The sequence below is a fragment of the Eubalaena glacialis genome, chromosome 2 (genome assembly GCF_028564815.1).
Source record: "Eubalaena glacialis isolate mEubGla1 chromosome 2, mEubGla1.1.hap2.+ XY, whole genome shotgun sequence".
NCBI classification, from domain to species: Eukaryota; Metazoa; Chordata; class Mammalia; order Artiodactyla; family Balaenidae; genus Eubalaena; species Eubalaena glacialis.
Genome location: NC_083717.1, coordinates 146033886 through 146049090, shown reverse-complemented (window position 1 = coordinate 146049090; position 15205 = coordinate 146033886). Strand labels below are relative to the sequence as shown.

Here is a 15205-nt window from a genome sequence, read left to right as displayed (position 1 = left end):
AAACCTTTCACCCTGTGCAACCTAAATTGCAGGCACATTGTGTCAAATTATCTGAGTTGGCAGGACTGTTCTTGCAAAGCTACACTGTGAAGTAGCCATGCTGCACACTTTCCCCTCTTTTGTAGGGAAGCTGGGAGTTATGTGTAATTTCCAGCATTAACTCCACCCCATTCACTCCCCTCATGAAAGAGTATCTTGTGTTTTTGAAATTACACAATCCCCACCAATTCTGATCTTTCTCTATAGGGAACATCTCCTGGCCCCCAAGAATCACTGCTTGAAACTAATGACAGTCTCCTCCTTAAGGATTCTTGCAGGTTAAAAAGGGATGCTTGGAGAGAGAACTTGTAGGATGAGGCTCCCATGGCAGAGACTAGCTGAAACAAGAAAAAAATCTATAACATATATAAATCTAAATATATATATTCTTTTTCATATTCTTTTCCATTATGGTTTATCACAGGATATTGAATATAGTTCCCTGTGCTATACAGTAGGATCTTGTTATTTATCCATCCTATATACACTAGTTTGCATCCGCTAATCCCAAACTCCCAACCCTTCCCTTCCCTACCCCCCTACCCCTTGGCAACCACACGTCTGTTCTCTATGTCTGTGAGCCTGTTTCCGTTTCATATATGTTCGTTTGTGTCGTATTTTAGATTCTACATATAAGTGATATCATATGGTATTTGTCTTTCTCTTTCTGACTTACTTCACTTAGTATGATAATCTCTAGGTCCATCCATGCTGCTGCAAATGGCATTATTTCATTCTGAAAAAAAAAACCTCTTCAGTCTTACCTTCTAAGACTGTTGGTTGTTTTAGTCCCCAATGAACATATTCTCTTATTTATAAGATGACACCTATGTAAGGATTCTGGTAACAGGTTAGCTATTCCCATAACAAAGAGTGTGTATGTGTGTTGTGTAATTATTACTAGACTGAACAACCACGCATAAAGTACATGAGTGTGTGTGTGCATGCTTACCCAAGATTGTTAAAAAGTGGGAGAGAGGAGCATGAATCTCTCCTTTTTCTTATTCTCCAGGTGCACTGTGCTGAAGGAATAGAATTTGGGTTCTAAAAGAAGACTGACCTGCTTGGTGCTTCCCTGGTGGCTCAGTGGTTGAGAATCCATTTGCCAATGCAGGGGACACGGGTTCGAGCCCTGATCTGGGAAGATCCCACATGCCGCGGAGCAACTAAGCCTGTGTGCCACAACTACTGAGCCTGTGCTCTAGAGCCCGTGAGCCACAACTACTGAGCCCACGTGCTGCAACTACTGAAGCCCGCGTGCCTAGAGCCCGTGCTCCACAAGAGAAGCCACCACAATGAGAAGCCTGCTTATCACAACAAAGAGTAGCCCCCGCTTGCCGCAATTAGAGAAAGCCCGTGCTTAGAGAAAGCCCGTGCGCAGCAACAACGAAGACCTGACACAGCCAAAATTAAATAAATGTATTAAAAAAATAAATAAAATAAAGTAAGACTGATCTGCTTAAAAAAAGAGCAAACACAACCCCCCAAAACTTTGAGTTAACTGTAGATTCACACTGTTATAAGAAATAATACAGAGAGATCCCTTACAGACCTTTTACCCAATTTTTCCCAATGATAACATTTTGCATAATTGTAGTACAATATCACAACCAGGAAACTGATGTCAATACAATCCTAGGGCTTTATTCAAATGACACCAGTTTTATGCTCACTCATTTTTGTGACTATATTTTGTTCTATGCAGTTGTGTCACAGATGTCATCTGCTTTTGAATCCCAGCTCTGCCAACTAGCTGTGTGGTCCTGAGGAAGCTCCTTAACTTCTCTAAGGCCCTCATTTGCAAAATGGATATAATAAAGTCTGCCTCCCAAAGGTGGTGTGAGGATTAGGTAAGATTATTCCTGTCAAGTTTCCAGCACACTGGATTCTCAATAAATGCTAGTTTCCTTCCTGTCTATCCCTTGTTCTTTCAGTAGCAAGGGAGCGTTTTCCAGTTTCCTGCTGAAATAACCAGACTTGTGTAGAAATGTGGAGATGGGGGAGTGAGAAGCGGAGACTCTGGGGGAGCCCGTGGAGTAGGGGTGGGGGGGAGGAGGCGGTAAACACCGAGCAATCATTGGCCTGAGCGGTACCGACTCCAAGGAGTATCCGTCCCGCGTGGCTAGTGACGGAGGGTTGGATGCACCCACAGAAGCCTGGATAGGGGTGGGAGCCTAAGAAGACGTGGTGGGCAGGTGCGGAAGCCAGTCTAGACCTGGTAGGAGGGACGCACTCGCTCCATGGGGTTCAGAGTCAAGTCTGGACCTCTTCAGCCTCCTGGACCCCCTCTTCTAATGACCGCCAATGGGCGCTCGAGGGCTGAGAAATCCAAGCCCGCCTGGGGGAAAAAGAGGCACCTGGATCCCCACCCTCAGTCCCACGGGCTGGAGGCGGGGACTTTTCCCCGACCCGGTGACGTTGCCGGCCGGGTGTCCTAGGCACAGAGGGGATTGTGCAGGTGCCTCTGGAAGGAAGGAGAGGCTATCCGGCAGGGGGTCGACCTCTGCTGACCTCCTCCATCTGCGCCCCGGCAAGCCCCGGAGCTTCCAAGTTCAAATCTCCGAGGCGACCGCCCCAGGGTCACAGCCAAGCCGGGACCGCACTCCTCCGTGCTCCGGCCACCAGAGGCGCAGTCCCCGTGGAAGGGGTGGAGTGAGGGGGGACTGACCCCGCGAGGGCCCGAGCGGCGCCCAGCGCTCCTCCCTCAGCGGCCCCAGCTGCGCGGGCCGCGGAGGAGGAGCCGCGCCCGGGCCGGCGTCGCCCTGGCTCCTCCTCCCCGCGCGGGCCTGGCCCTTCCTCCCCTGCGTCCAAAGCTTCGGGTGGCCGCGGCCGAGCCGGGAGTCGAGCGCGCTGGGCGCGGCCGTCCCGCTGCCACTGCCGCCGCCGCCTCCGAGCCCCGAGTGCGCCCGCGGCCATGGCCCCCGCGGCAGCGCCAGGCGCCTGAGCCCCGGGACGCGGTAAGCGCGGAGCCCGCTCCCGCGGACCCCCGCCCCGCGGCCTGGGGGTGCGCGGAGGCCTCTCGCTGCCCCCGCGCTGTGGGCGAGGCCCTGCGCGTCCTGGCGGCCCAGGCACCGGAACAGGCTGGGGCTTCCCCTGCCGGGCTGGGGCCGGACGGTGGTTGTCCCCGCGGGCCGGGAGCAGGGAGCGGCAGCGAGGAAGCGGGTGGCCTGGCGGCCAGCTCGGGCCGGGGCGCTCCAGGCTGACCAGGCGGGGAGGGGATGGTGTGCGAGGCGGAGGAGGGGTCGGTCCGGGAGAGCGGGCTGAGCGGGCGGGGGCGGGCCGGCGGGCGGGGAGGATGCGCGCCGCAGCCCCCAGGAGCCGCGCTTTTGTGAGCGCTGGCCCCTTACAAATGGAAATGACGCTCGCGCGGGTCCCCATTCGCGTCCGTTTGAAGGACGCCCGCCCTGAACCCCGGCGCCGACTGCGAAGTATTGTCCCGCTTCTGGAGCCCTAACAAAGCGTCCTCCCCCGCTTTGCAGAGCACTGGAGGCAGGCGGCCGGCTGTTCGGGCGCAACGGAGAGGCCGACAGAAGGTAAGCGAGGACGGCGAGGGCCGAGAGAGCTGCTGCCTGGGGACACAATGGGGTGTCTGGGGTTTCCGGGGGTGGCGATGGGCGGGCGGGTCGGGGGCGCATCTGCATCACGCGTTGCCGGGGACCTGGGCGGCGCGCCCGCGCTCCGGCCGCACCTCGCCTCCCGGCTTTGCAGCGCAGCCGGGTCTGGGCACCTCCGCCACCCGTGTTGTCCCCGCCCGCACTGCCAGCTGAAGGCGGCTACTGTGTGCTGGTCCAGGAGAGGACTTGAGTCCCGGGGCGGGGGTGGGGGGAGCAGAAAGGGTGGTGGTTCTGTTGCCTTGTGCCACCCAGGCACCCCTGTGACTGGGAAACTGAAGAGAAACCTGCCTGGGGAAACCCGAGGTGTTAGCCTGGGCTGTCTGAGTAGCGGAGAGCTGTTTGGACCCATTGTAGAAGGTGTCAGGGATCAAGGCACAGAGAAAGATTTTACCCAGTGCGACTACTAAGAAAGGAACAAAATGACGCTCGGCTGTTGCCTGAAACCCTTGACCGCCAGACCCACGGAATGGAAGTGTGGAGTGTCGCAGCAGAAGCTTCCAGGGTTCCAGGGGCTGGGCTTCTGCAGCTACCAAACCGGTCTCTGACAAAAGGACAAAGCTGATGGAAACAGTTTACTGCTGAAAGCTCTTTCTGTGAAGCTGAAAGAGATAGAGATAGGAAGAGGCGATTTCCCAGCCTCAGCCCTGACAAACTGGGGCTAAGTTGTTGCAAGTAAAATGGGAGCTGGAAAGATTGTCCTACCGTGCACCTTGTTTCTAGACAACTTAGCTCTTATGAGATCTTCTGCTTTCTTTACTTGACTGGGGCAGATCCCCTCCTGGTGTTGAGGAATTTCTGAGATGAGCTTGCCATAGAACTTAACTCCTGAATTTGTGAAATCAAAACGGATCGCATGGTTGTCTTTTGTGACTGAGGTGGTAGCATTTTTTAGGGTTAGAATCCTAATAAAGTCAACTGAGGCACATGGGCTAAGCTTCTGAGACCATGGAAGGTTCTCGATCCGGCTCCCTTAAATACATTAACATAAATTTATATCTGTTTACTTGTTTCCTGAGGATTGACAGTCTGCAAGGATATGTATTTTCTGTGTCAGCTTAATTCTGAGTCTTCCCTAGTGGCTAACGTATTGGTAGCTGACCTGAAATATTGGCAGGTCTTGCTGTGGAGTTGAAGAGGGATGTGGAAATTCCCAGACTGTGTGTAACAGTGACATGACAGGCTGGCTGATAAAACAGTTTGCTGTGTTCTCCTCAGCTGTTGTCAGTGTCCTTAGAGAGGTGAAGTGAACTGCTGGGGAGTTTCTTTGCAGATTTGTTTATTTTCACCTGGTCTCTGGTGATTCCTTAGAGGAAAGCATTCTGAACTGCAGTATAAAGTGTAGGGCTTACGGATGTTCCAGATGGGTTGGACATCAGCAAAGACATTGCCAAGGCAGGAAAAGGCTTTACAGGAGGCAACGGAAAGGCAGCCATCACAGGCACGGTCTTTGCAGTAAAATGTCAAGGATCAGTCATCTTAATAGACACTTACTCAGAATGGCATGGGTGTCTTTTTTCTTGTTCTTTTTTCATTTTAGATATGTGGTGACCCTTAATATCAAAAGATGTTAACTGTCCCAGAGGGGGAGAATAGGGCTCCAGTGAATTTTGAACAGCCAATCTTAATAGACAACGTTCTTATCATAAGTCAAATGTTGTTCAAATAAATTGTTTTAAGTGTCACTGCAAATGACTTTCTACACTAACATTTCACCAATCTTGGTGCTTCCATTTTATGTTGATAATGAAAATACATTTTATCAGTCTTACATTGATGAAGGGTTGGCACATTTAGCCAGATCATTTTAGAGGGATTCAAACAGCCTAAAGCTTTTTCAGAAGGTTTATTTTTATAGGTGCCAATTCATTTGTAAGCCAATAAATTATGTGGTTTGAATTCTGGCTATTGAACTTACATCTGTTGGGGAGGGTCTTGTGGAGAGATTTACTGAAGCTTGCAAAAAGATATTTTTATCCTATTCACAAATAAAATAGAATTTTTAAAAGATTATGGGAATATGCAAGTGAGCAACTTTATTTGAAATCAGGACACTTTATTGCAATTTATATCAGCAATTAACCATTTATTCAAGCTTTTAGATGCAAAAATGACAAACTATTTATGATCTAATCCTCCCTTAAAAAGCAAAGTTGGGAAAATACTGTTTATAGATATGAGAAGAGAAGTGCTTCATCTTTATACCCCAGGGAACGGTAGTCAGAGCTGCAGGCATTCTAAATTAATTTGAGTAAATATGGCTCAAGAAGTGAAAGTTGTTACAAGCTGTCTCTTTTAAGAAAGTAGCAAAAATGCAGCTCTGTTTTCTGCTTCCCTAATTTTACTTAGTAGCTGATTACAGGTTACTGAATCTACCATGTGCTAGCCTAATGATTTTATTCCTCCAGCCATCCTGAGTTAATGACTTGATTGGGTAATCCACCTAGCTATTAGGTTTAACAAAAGCTTGGGTTTGCTACATCATTCAGGATAGTAAAATACTAAAGCTTATTTATGTTTTAGAATAAATGCTAGTGGGATACCCTTAGTTAAATTAATTTTTTTTGTAGTTAGCAAAGGTTGTTATTTTCTTTCAAATTTAATATGATTTTTTTCCTGTGTGGTGGCATTTAAGCTTTTGCGTTATATTTTTACACTCTGATTTTATTCTTGCTGATACTCTTGTGCTTTTAGTATCCAGCTAGAAGTGAGGTGCTATCTGAGCAGAGAGGAGGCTATCTGACAGTAATCAGTTTGATAAGCAGCAGTTTTTGGCAGAAATATTCTATTATCAACACATAAATGGGGACAATTGCTTTTTCTATTAAGCTTTTGCTAAACTTGAACTTATTCTCGTCACTATTTCACTCTGTGCTGAAGTTAGTCCAAAATGGTAAGCCTGGAAATCTTTGCAGCAAATTAAAGTGTTTGCAAAAAAGAGAAGAAAAAGAAACATTTTATTTTGACCATTGGCATTATGAGGCTCTGACTTGCCAAACAGTGAAAGCTAAAGGCGTGAATGAAAAGCTTTGCCAAAGCAGAGTTTGTCCATGTTCATCTCTTTAGTTATAAAGTAAATTAGTCACTTGGTGGTCACTGCCTGGACTGTGGCCCCTCAACAGCTATGTCTGAACACAGATCCAAAAGCATCTATTATGATACCCGGGGAAAGCTGCTGAGCCAAGAGGGGCATCCAGACATTCCTTGTAGCTGTTCAGCTGCTAGACCATCTGGAGGGCAAATAAAAGGCCTGGGCTAGGGCTCTGGCATTGTGCTCATTTATTATTTGGTTTTTCCTTGCCAGACTTTGTCCCCTTTTCACTCCCTTTGGCCCAGAGCAGACGTCCCCTTTGGCTGGTCTGCCATTCTTGCAAGTTCCTTTCTATACCTTGGATGCTGGGAAGTTCACAAGTTCATGGATCCACTTCATGTGGGCCTTATGTTGGGGACTTCATCATCCCAGCAGCACCTCCACCTTGCTCTTTTCCGATCCCAGTTGGCACTGTGATTTCATCAGCCAGGGCTGCCAAAGGGAGCACAGTGACACCAGTCTCTGATGGACCTCCCTGTCAGGGTCTGCACATTCTGGCAGCCTTGTTTTGAGTTATTTGGGAGGAAAATACTCTGAATAGTTCTTATTATGGGCGGTTTTTGGGTGGTAATTGTTATGATTAATGGCTCTTTGCATCTGCCTCTTATTTAACCATCCCTTGTTAGAACTCCAAAATATTGCCCACACGGGCCCTTTTATTCCAAAGGAGTCGTGAAGGCTTCTGGTAATTTGATTGGGAAGGTAGATGGTGACGAGAGGCCCAGGTTTGTGGCAGGCTTTATAAAACTGGAATTGTCCTTGGCAATTTGAAAGACGATTTATCATTCAAAACCCAACTTCCTTCATCTCTAAGGAAGATTCCTGTCACTGGTGAGTGTCAGCTAGGCTCTGACTCTGGAAAGCATTGAATTGCACAGATTAGACATACTTAAGTATTTGTCGGGGGAAGTATTTTAACAATTGTCAGTTTCTGGACTATGCCCATTATTGAAGACACAGGACTCTTCATGATCATATTTATGTAAAAATGCATTTCTTCTTTGCCCTAAATCCCAAAGCTACTTTAGAAAAAAAGAGACTGCTTATTCTGTGTATCCTTAGTGTCTCATAGGCTATAATTAGTCAATAAATGAATCAAGGGATGTAGGGAGGAAGGAACCCCACCCCTCCTCCTTCCATTTTGGAGGAGTTTATGGCCACCAAGTGTTCCATGGTCATTTCTAGTTCTTGTTACTGTTCAGCTGGTTAACACATAAAAGTGGAGATAAGTGATTTGTCAATGATACCATTCCAGTGGTCCCGTTCACGTGTTCTGTGTGCATGTGTAGGACTGAGAGATAGTATAGAGTCAGACCAGAGTTCAAATCGCGGGTCCATGACCATTATTAGCGTTGTATCATTGGACAAGTAGCTGAACTTTGCCAAGCCCCAGTTTCTACATATTAAATGGGAATATGAGATCTACTTTAAAGAATTAGGAGGATTAAATGAAATCATTTATGCTAAGTACTCAGCATAGGCCAGACTTAGAGTAAATGCTCAGAAGTTTTAAAAAAAAGTGTCTTCTGAACTTCCAACTATATTTCAGCCTTTCTGCTTTTGTTTGACATTAAATTTATCAATAATCTGCCTTTGACGATTGAGGAAGCACTGAACATTACCTACTACTGTTACCATTTAGTAATATGATATTGCTTATATTTATAATATGTCCCTCGCCCATTCTTGCTTTCTGGGATATGGCATTCCACAGCTCCTGTTTTGCTTCTTGGAAGGCAGATCTATGACCTGTTGCTGTGTGTAAGTTACCCCTCTTCAGTTTACCCCCTCCTTTGCAAATCGCAGGTATTTTCTTGGTTGTTTTCTCAATTCCCCTCTTGTATCAACTTTCTCTGGGATTAGCTGCTCTTGCTTGCCATATTTAACCCTCAGAACAACCTTCCAGATAGGTATTATTATTCTCATTCTATAAACAAGGGGACTTGGGAAAGTATTTTAATACAGATTCTCCTCCAAAGTCATATCCCATAACAACAACAACAACAAAAATGCAGCTGAAAATTGAATCCACTGGCTTAATTACTAAATCATAGAATCAAACTTCAGATGGCTCTACGTGGTACAGTTTGGCAGTGGGTGCTCGCTTTCTACTTATGCTTGGATATGTCTAAGACTGAAAATGCCTTTGAAAAGGGGTTGGATGGGGAAAGTAGAGGTATGCTTGTGGAAGAAGTAGGTGTTTCAAAGTCTTCATATGCTTATTTCTGTAGCGATCATTCAGGGTAAGTTTCCTTGTAAGGAATCTCCATATCCTAAGTCAGTCCATGATGTTTACTGAGTCCCTGGAGTGAAGAACAGACTGTACTATGCATTTGGAGGAAGCTATAAAAGAAATTGAAATTGTGAACCTTGCCCTTAAAGAAATTTCTGCCAAGTGGGGAGAAAAATAATTCTTGCACATGAAATTACTGATGAACGTTTGGGGAATAATATCAGCCAGTAAAAATGCCTTCTGTGCTAGAAGAGTACTGACAACTTGTCACCATATGTAACATCTTTTGGGTGTTTCCATATGATCATTTGTTCTCCAGGGGTGGGGCTGTTTTCCCTGTTAAGTCAAAAGAATGTTTTACTAAGCACAGTTCTTGAGAAGCAGGGAGATGAAATAAAGAGATAAAAAAGGAAAATTGCTGTGAAATGAAAAAGGTTTGATTTAGTGAAAATCCAATGACCTCCCAAAGAGCAGGGCATGATAGCGTATCAGATTCAAAGCTGTGGATAAGATTGGGACTTCTCAGTACATTGTGAGACTTTTTTTTTTTTTTATATTGAAGTACAAATGAACTTATTTACAGAACAGAAATAGACTCACAGACGTAGAAAACAAACTTATGGTTACAGTTACCAATGGGCAGATAAATTAGGAGGATGGGATTAACAGATACACATTACCATTGTGAATTTTATGGTCCTCTTTCATTGGTTTAGATGGACAAATCCCCACCCCTTAAAAATAATTTTTAAAAGGGGAAGTGTTAGAATTCTTTCACTTTTGAGGTTTTTTTTTTTCGTTTTTTTTTAATGTAAAATCAAGCAGAAGCAGAATAGTCTTGCTTTTATGACGTTGGTCAGATTCCAGCCCAGGGGACTGTAGAACTCAGAGAGTGAGTCTGAGAGCTGTGGCAGCCCTGAAAATCCCAGAGCATCTTGGGGATTCTCAGCAGATCTTAGCTGATGATGAACTGGTTGGATGCTAAGTGAATCTCATTAGCTAAGCCTTGGCCCTGTCTAAATTCCTAACTTCTGAGGCTTTACTTAACACCTTGGCTTTTCATTTCTGATGCTTTGATGTTTATTTAGCACTCTCAGGTTATTTTGTAAACATTTACATGATGATTAGTTAACCCAACAGACCAACCCTGGGAAGGCAGCCAGAGCTAGCAGCACCGTAATAGAAGAACTGATAATTAGAAGAAGAGACCTTTGAGACCAGGAGCCTGGACCAGAACATTACCTCTTTGCTTTAATGAGTGGCCCAGCTGTTTGGATCTTCTGCCTTCACCTCGTTCTGCTGAAACCCTTGGGATAGTCGTTGGCTCTGTTTTAGCTTGTCATGTTTTGAACAGTTGTCTCTGAAAAGAAAGCAACCCAGCCTAGAGCAGCACTGTTGTGTTACAGAAGGCTCGCTTATTTTTAGGTCTGGCCACATTCAGCATCTTAACGTGTGTGGTTCCCGTGTTGTAATGATCTGCCCTATAACATCACCTCTAAGTCAGAGTTTTCTGACCCAGGACTTGGTTTAGTTAAAGGTGTGCTTTTAAAAGTAGAATGTTGGTTGCCAGGGACTAGGGGAGGGGAAATGGGAGTTGCTGGGCAGTGGGTATAGAGTTTCAGTCATGCAAGATGGAAAAGTTCTAGAGATCTGCTGTACAGCAGTGTGTGTGTAGTGAACAAATATGGTACTGCATACTTAAACTGTTGTTAATAGGCTGGATTCCCTGTTATGTGTTTTTTATCACAATAAAAAATTATATTGGCAAGATAGATACTTTTTTAAAAAGGTGCTGCTTTTTATAGTCAAGGGGCCGGCTCTGCGAGCCTTGTTTGAGATGGCTGAGGTCACCCTCTCAAGGGTATATGTTCTGTTTGGCTTCCATTGCATCATTGTGAAGGTGCCTTCACATGCGAAGGTTTCAGGCTTCCGTTGGAAAACCCAACACATTAAAAGTGAATTATTGTGCAAGCAAAAAAACAGATTTCATTCTTCAAGTATGAGGGAACTAGAATTTTATGATATATATTTTTAGCAAAAAAGATTCTGAGAGATATTGATGACTCTGTGTTTTCACAAATCCCATGAAATGTGGAAAAATGCAAAGTCTGGGGTTAGAGTGGATCAGAGAGATGGAAGACCTATGAACCAGGAGTACAGAGGGGAGACTGTCTAGGTAGTGGAAGGTCCTGAGATTCTGTGTGATTCACATGTGGTCTGTGGCTCCTTTGAACCTCATTGTCTGAAAGGCTGGAGTTGTGTTTTCCCCTTTCTCTAGGCAACTAAGCATTACCTAAAACTCCCTGGGGCTGAAGCGAGCTTCAGGGAATACTCTTCCTGTCACACCTCATGTAATTGCACCGGGGAAGTTAATTGAGTTGCTTTTTGAGGAACTCGTGTAAGAAGTGTTTGGTCTCATGTAAACAGGGAGTGGTTTTGTATCAGACGTATTCATCCAGTGCCTCTTTGCTGCAGCCCTCCAGTCTGACTACAATGGGGGGCAGTAGGCTGAAGGAAGAGAAAGGAAACAGCTTGGCAAGTTGCAACATCTGGCAGGTCCTCTGGAGCCCGCTGAGTTGCTGGAAGCTCTGGCCCTGGAGTCTATTGTGGCTAACAATCACTTCATTTGGAAGGACTGGATGTCAGAAGTGGCTTTTCACCTTCTCTAGGTCCTGAGAGGTCTCTTAAGACCGCTTTCAGTCTTGAGTTTGACAGACTGGCTGCCTGCCTGAGCGCCGGGCAGGAGAGCAGGGCACCTTTCTGTCCACGGGACTCCCTCGTTCTGGTAACATTACCCCACCAGGACCCGACCCTGTGGATGTGCGCCTGGTGTGAGTGCGTGTGGGAGCTCCCCTGGCCTGGACCGGGTTCTGGAGGGACCTGTGGTCTCGCTGGGAGGTGTACAGTGTTACCTCCCCTGCTGCCCCTCACAAGGTCCCGATGGACCAGCATGAGGGGCCCAGGACACACAGAGTGTTCTTCCCAAGGGGCTGGCAAGGGTAAGGGACGGCTAGTGGAGGGGCGGTGGCAGGACTCCAGTGCTGCCACCACCCAGCCTCCTCTCTGTCCCGCACAGGTGAGCGCTGTGGGCGATGGGATGGATGAGGCAGAGCAGGACCAGCATGAGGCCCGACTCAAGGAGCTGTTCGACAGTTTTGACACGACGGGCACCGGGTCCCTGGGACAGGAGGAACTCACCGACCTTTGCCACATGTTGAGCTTGGAGGAGGTGGCCCCCGTGCTGCAAGAGACGCTGCTTCAGGACAACCTCCTGGGCAGGGTAAGGCCTGGGAAGAGGCGGGGGTGGGGGTGGGGGGTGGGGGGTGGGGGGTGGGGTGAGGGGAAGTGGGTGTGGTTTCTGCCGGGGCGCTGGGGGTGGGGCAAACCGCACGTGTTGCAACTTGTTTCTAACATCCTGGAGGTGTGTGCTCTTAGCTGTTCACCTGATAAACAGAGAAAAGAAAAAGGAAAAAAAAAAAAAAAGTAATGGGTGTGACTTAGCGGCGCAGTTTGCTCCGGTGATGAGGGCCTGCTTTAATTTGTGCTCTGGAATGAAGGTGTACACTGAGCCTCTTAGATGAAAAGAGAAAAAGGTAACAAGAGGATGTTTTCCAGTGCTTTCCTTGTTCTTTGTGGATCATTTTATGGACTCCACACTCATCAAGAGAGGGGGCTGAGATTTCCATGGAAGTGAAGGAAAGGACAGTAAGAAAACTGCCATTGCCAGGAAGAGCAGCTTGCTGTTATGACTTTTGCTCCCCATAAAGCTATTTCTCGTGAGGATTGTTCCTAGGGTAAAGTATTAATTAAACCTTTCACCCAGGAAATAAGACAGGAGGGTAAGTGCAGTTTCACTGAAAACCCAGCACGACTTGCTTCCAACAGGGGTGTGTTTGTGTGCTGATACTAGCTTTTACATACGAAAACAAATAGTCATGTTCTCCCCGTAGATCAAGTCACAGACGAGTAAGAGGTGAGAAGGGGTCCTTTTTTCCCTCTTGCTGTTAGTGGGAAGGATGTCTTGACCTGATAGTGTCTTCAGTTCTCATAATTAAAATTGAGAGCATCATTTGTATGGCTTTGAGTTGAATCTTGCTGCTGGTTTTTTGCATGATGAGAAGGAAAAATGGGCAGTACTTTTTGAGCTCTGTTGCTGCCATTGCTGACACTTTGTAGACGTTCGTTTTTATCACGTGGTATAAATTGAGGAAGCAGCTGTGAAACTCAACTTTATTCCAGCGACCAAACTTCCTTTTCTTCATTTCATTTTCACTGTCTCTTAGCTGAAGCTTTGGACAGGTGACCTCAGATACAGTGCAGTGTATTGGCTCTCTGTGACGTGAGATGGACGGGAGTGGCGGTCATCCTGAAGTTAATGTACAGAGGATGATACATTAATACATTGGGGGCCTGGCACCGTGGAGGTGGCATTTAACAGGGCTCACACTTAAAGAAAGTGTGAGTTTTTGTAAAATTAGAACCATTTTTGGTAACTTTGGGGGGATTAGCTGCTTGTGAATACATGTGATCCCTAAAAAAATGCTAAAAATCTTGCTTTGAAAAGCAATAGAAATGGGAGCTTTGAGAATTAAACTACTTGCTCCTCATCATGTAAGGCACTCAAATGTTTTCTAGTTCTGCCTCAATCTCAGAGACTTCGGGGAGCCAACAGAGTAGCGTTTCTCACTGTCCTCCTTGGGGATCTCAGTCCTTTGGGTATCTGAGGAATAGTATCAAAGTGGGGATCTGTTTTCACACCTATTAAAGCCGGAGAAGACATAATACAACTTCAGGTTTCCTTGAGAGCCAGTGTAAATATGGAACCCTCTGCTGTAAACAGATTGCTCCCTGGCAGCAGATTGACAGCTTGCTCTCCAGATGCTGCGCATCTTTGCCCTCGTTTGGCAGACTAAAACAGGGGACCAGTTATCGATTGATTCGCTAATGACTTGACACTACCAGCCCGCCTTTACGTTTGCTCTTCGCCTGCGAATAATGAATACCTAAGTGGTGTATAGCCTGATATTTACTTAGTGAGCCAGTGATAAAAGTTAAATAGATGTATGCATATTGATTTCATGGGGAAGGTCCCTGGTGGTTGTCTTGAGAGCAGGGTTGGCATGAATTAATGCACTACTGTTAGATTTGCATTTTCTATGAAACTGAATTATTCTCCTCAGATGATCACATAAACTGGGCCATATGCTGTTAAGATACTCTATATGGTCTACAATTTTAAATTATAAGGAAAAAAAATTCCTTAGACTTCACTGGAGAATTCTAAGTTCTACCATCTTGATATAGTGAATAGGAATCCTGAGTTGTAAAATTATAAAATTGTAAGCTGTTTCTAATACCAGACGTCTTTCTTCTCTTTAGATGGTATTTATAGAAAAATATGTAAGAGTTAGCAGTTTGGTTTAATAAAAAAGGAGAAAGAAATAGCAGCATGACAAACCTAAATATATTCATCTATTCGTTAATTCAAAAAATATGTATTGTGTATGTCCGGTATGTCAGCATTCTAATGGTCTTACGGTATGAGTGCAACTTATGTTTATTGTAAACTAAAGTTTTCCATTAAATTGGCTTTTGGAACACATTAGTACCCATCAACCTCCTGGATGCTTGTGGTTTTAATTTTGTCTTTTATATCATAAGTATAATTTTTAAATAAAAGAAAACATCTAAGTTTTACCTCCTTTGGTATTAAGCTGAATGAATCTTTTTTGTTGAAAAAGAAACAAGGTAAAAAGCATTTTCCCCCTCAACTAAGAATATGAATATTATGTTTATTTTTTATCTTAAGATCCATCTTTCATAACTTCTTGTCCTTTTTTTTTTTTTTTTTTTTAAAGTCTAATGTTTCTTATGATGGTTGTCAAGGAAAGTAACTTAAATCGACTTGCCATTTTCATGCATTTTACTAATGGGCCATTTACCCTCAAATTAATCTGTCTGATCTTGCTTTATAACTTGAAACCATATTCCCCTGAGCATGGTGGTTACCCTATAAATGTTTGAAATGCCCAAAGATTGTGGATCACTGGTTTAAAGGAAAGAGGACATTGCTGGTAGTTGTTTCCTACTAGGTTATCAAAAGAGCTCCATTCATATCTTTGTCGTCAGTTAAGCACCTGTCAGGTGGGTCAGACCCCCAAGACAAGGGATTCCTTGAAGCACTGAGGAACTTATAGTCTGGTCAGGTAACATTCCTGGCAGGTGAATAGT

General features: G+C 45.5%; 1 protein-coding gene across 12 annotated transcripts in view; it reads left to right on the top strand.

Annotated features, from left to right (window-relative positions):
* The first annotated feature begins 2797 nt into the window (after positions 1 to 2797).
* The window catches only part of NIN (ninein), a 102674-nt gene continuing 90266 nt past the window's right edge, over positions 2798 to 15205 (top strand). For 9 of the 12 annotated variants that reach the window (XM_061180829.1, XM_061180827.1, XM_061180828.1 and 6 more), the window contains exons 1-3: positions 2971 to 2996; positions 3519 to 3572; positions 12051 to 12254. In XM_061180829.1, the coding sequence (XP_061036812.1) occupies positions 12072 to 12254 (183 nt within the window). In that variant the 5' untranslated portion in view covers positions 2971 to 2996; positions 3519 to 3572; positions 12051 to 12071. Of the gene's footprint in view, positions 2997 to 3518; positions 3573 to 12050; positions 12255 to 15205 lie in introns of all 12 variants that reach the window. The other 3 variants (XM_061180832.1, XM_061180838.1, XM_061180837.1) reach the window with 1 other exon arrangement.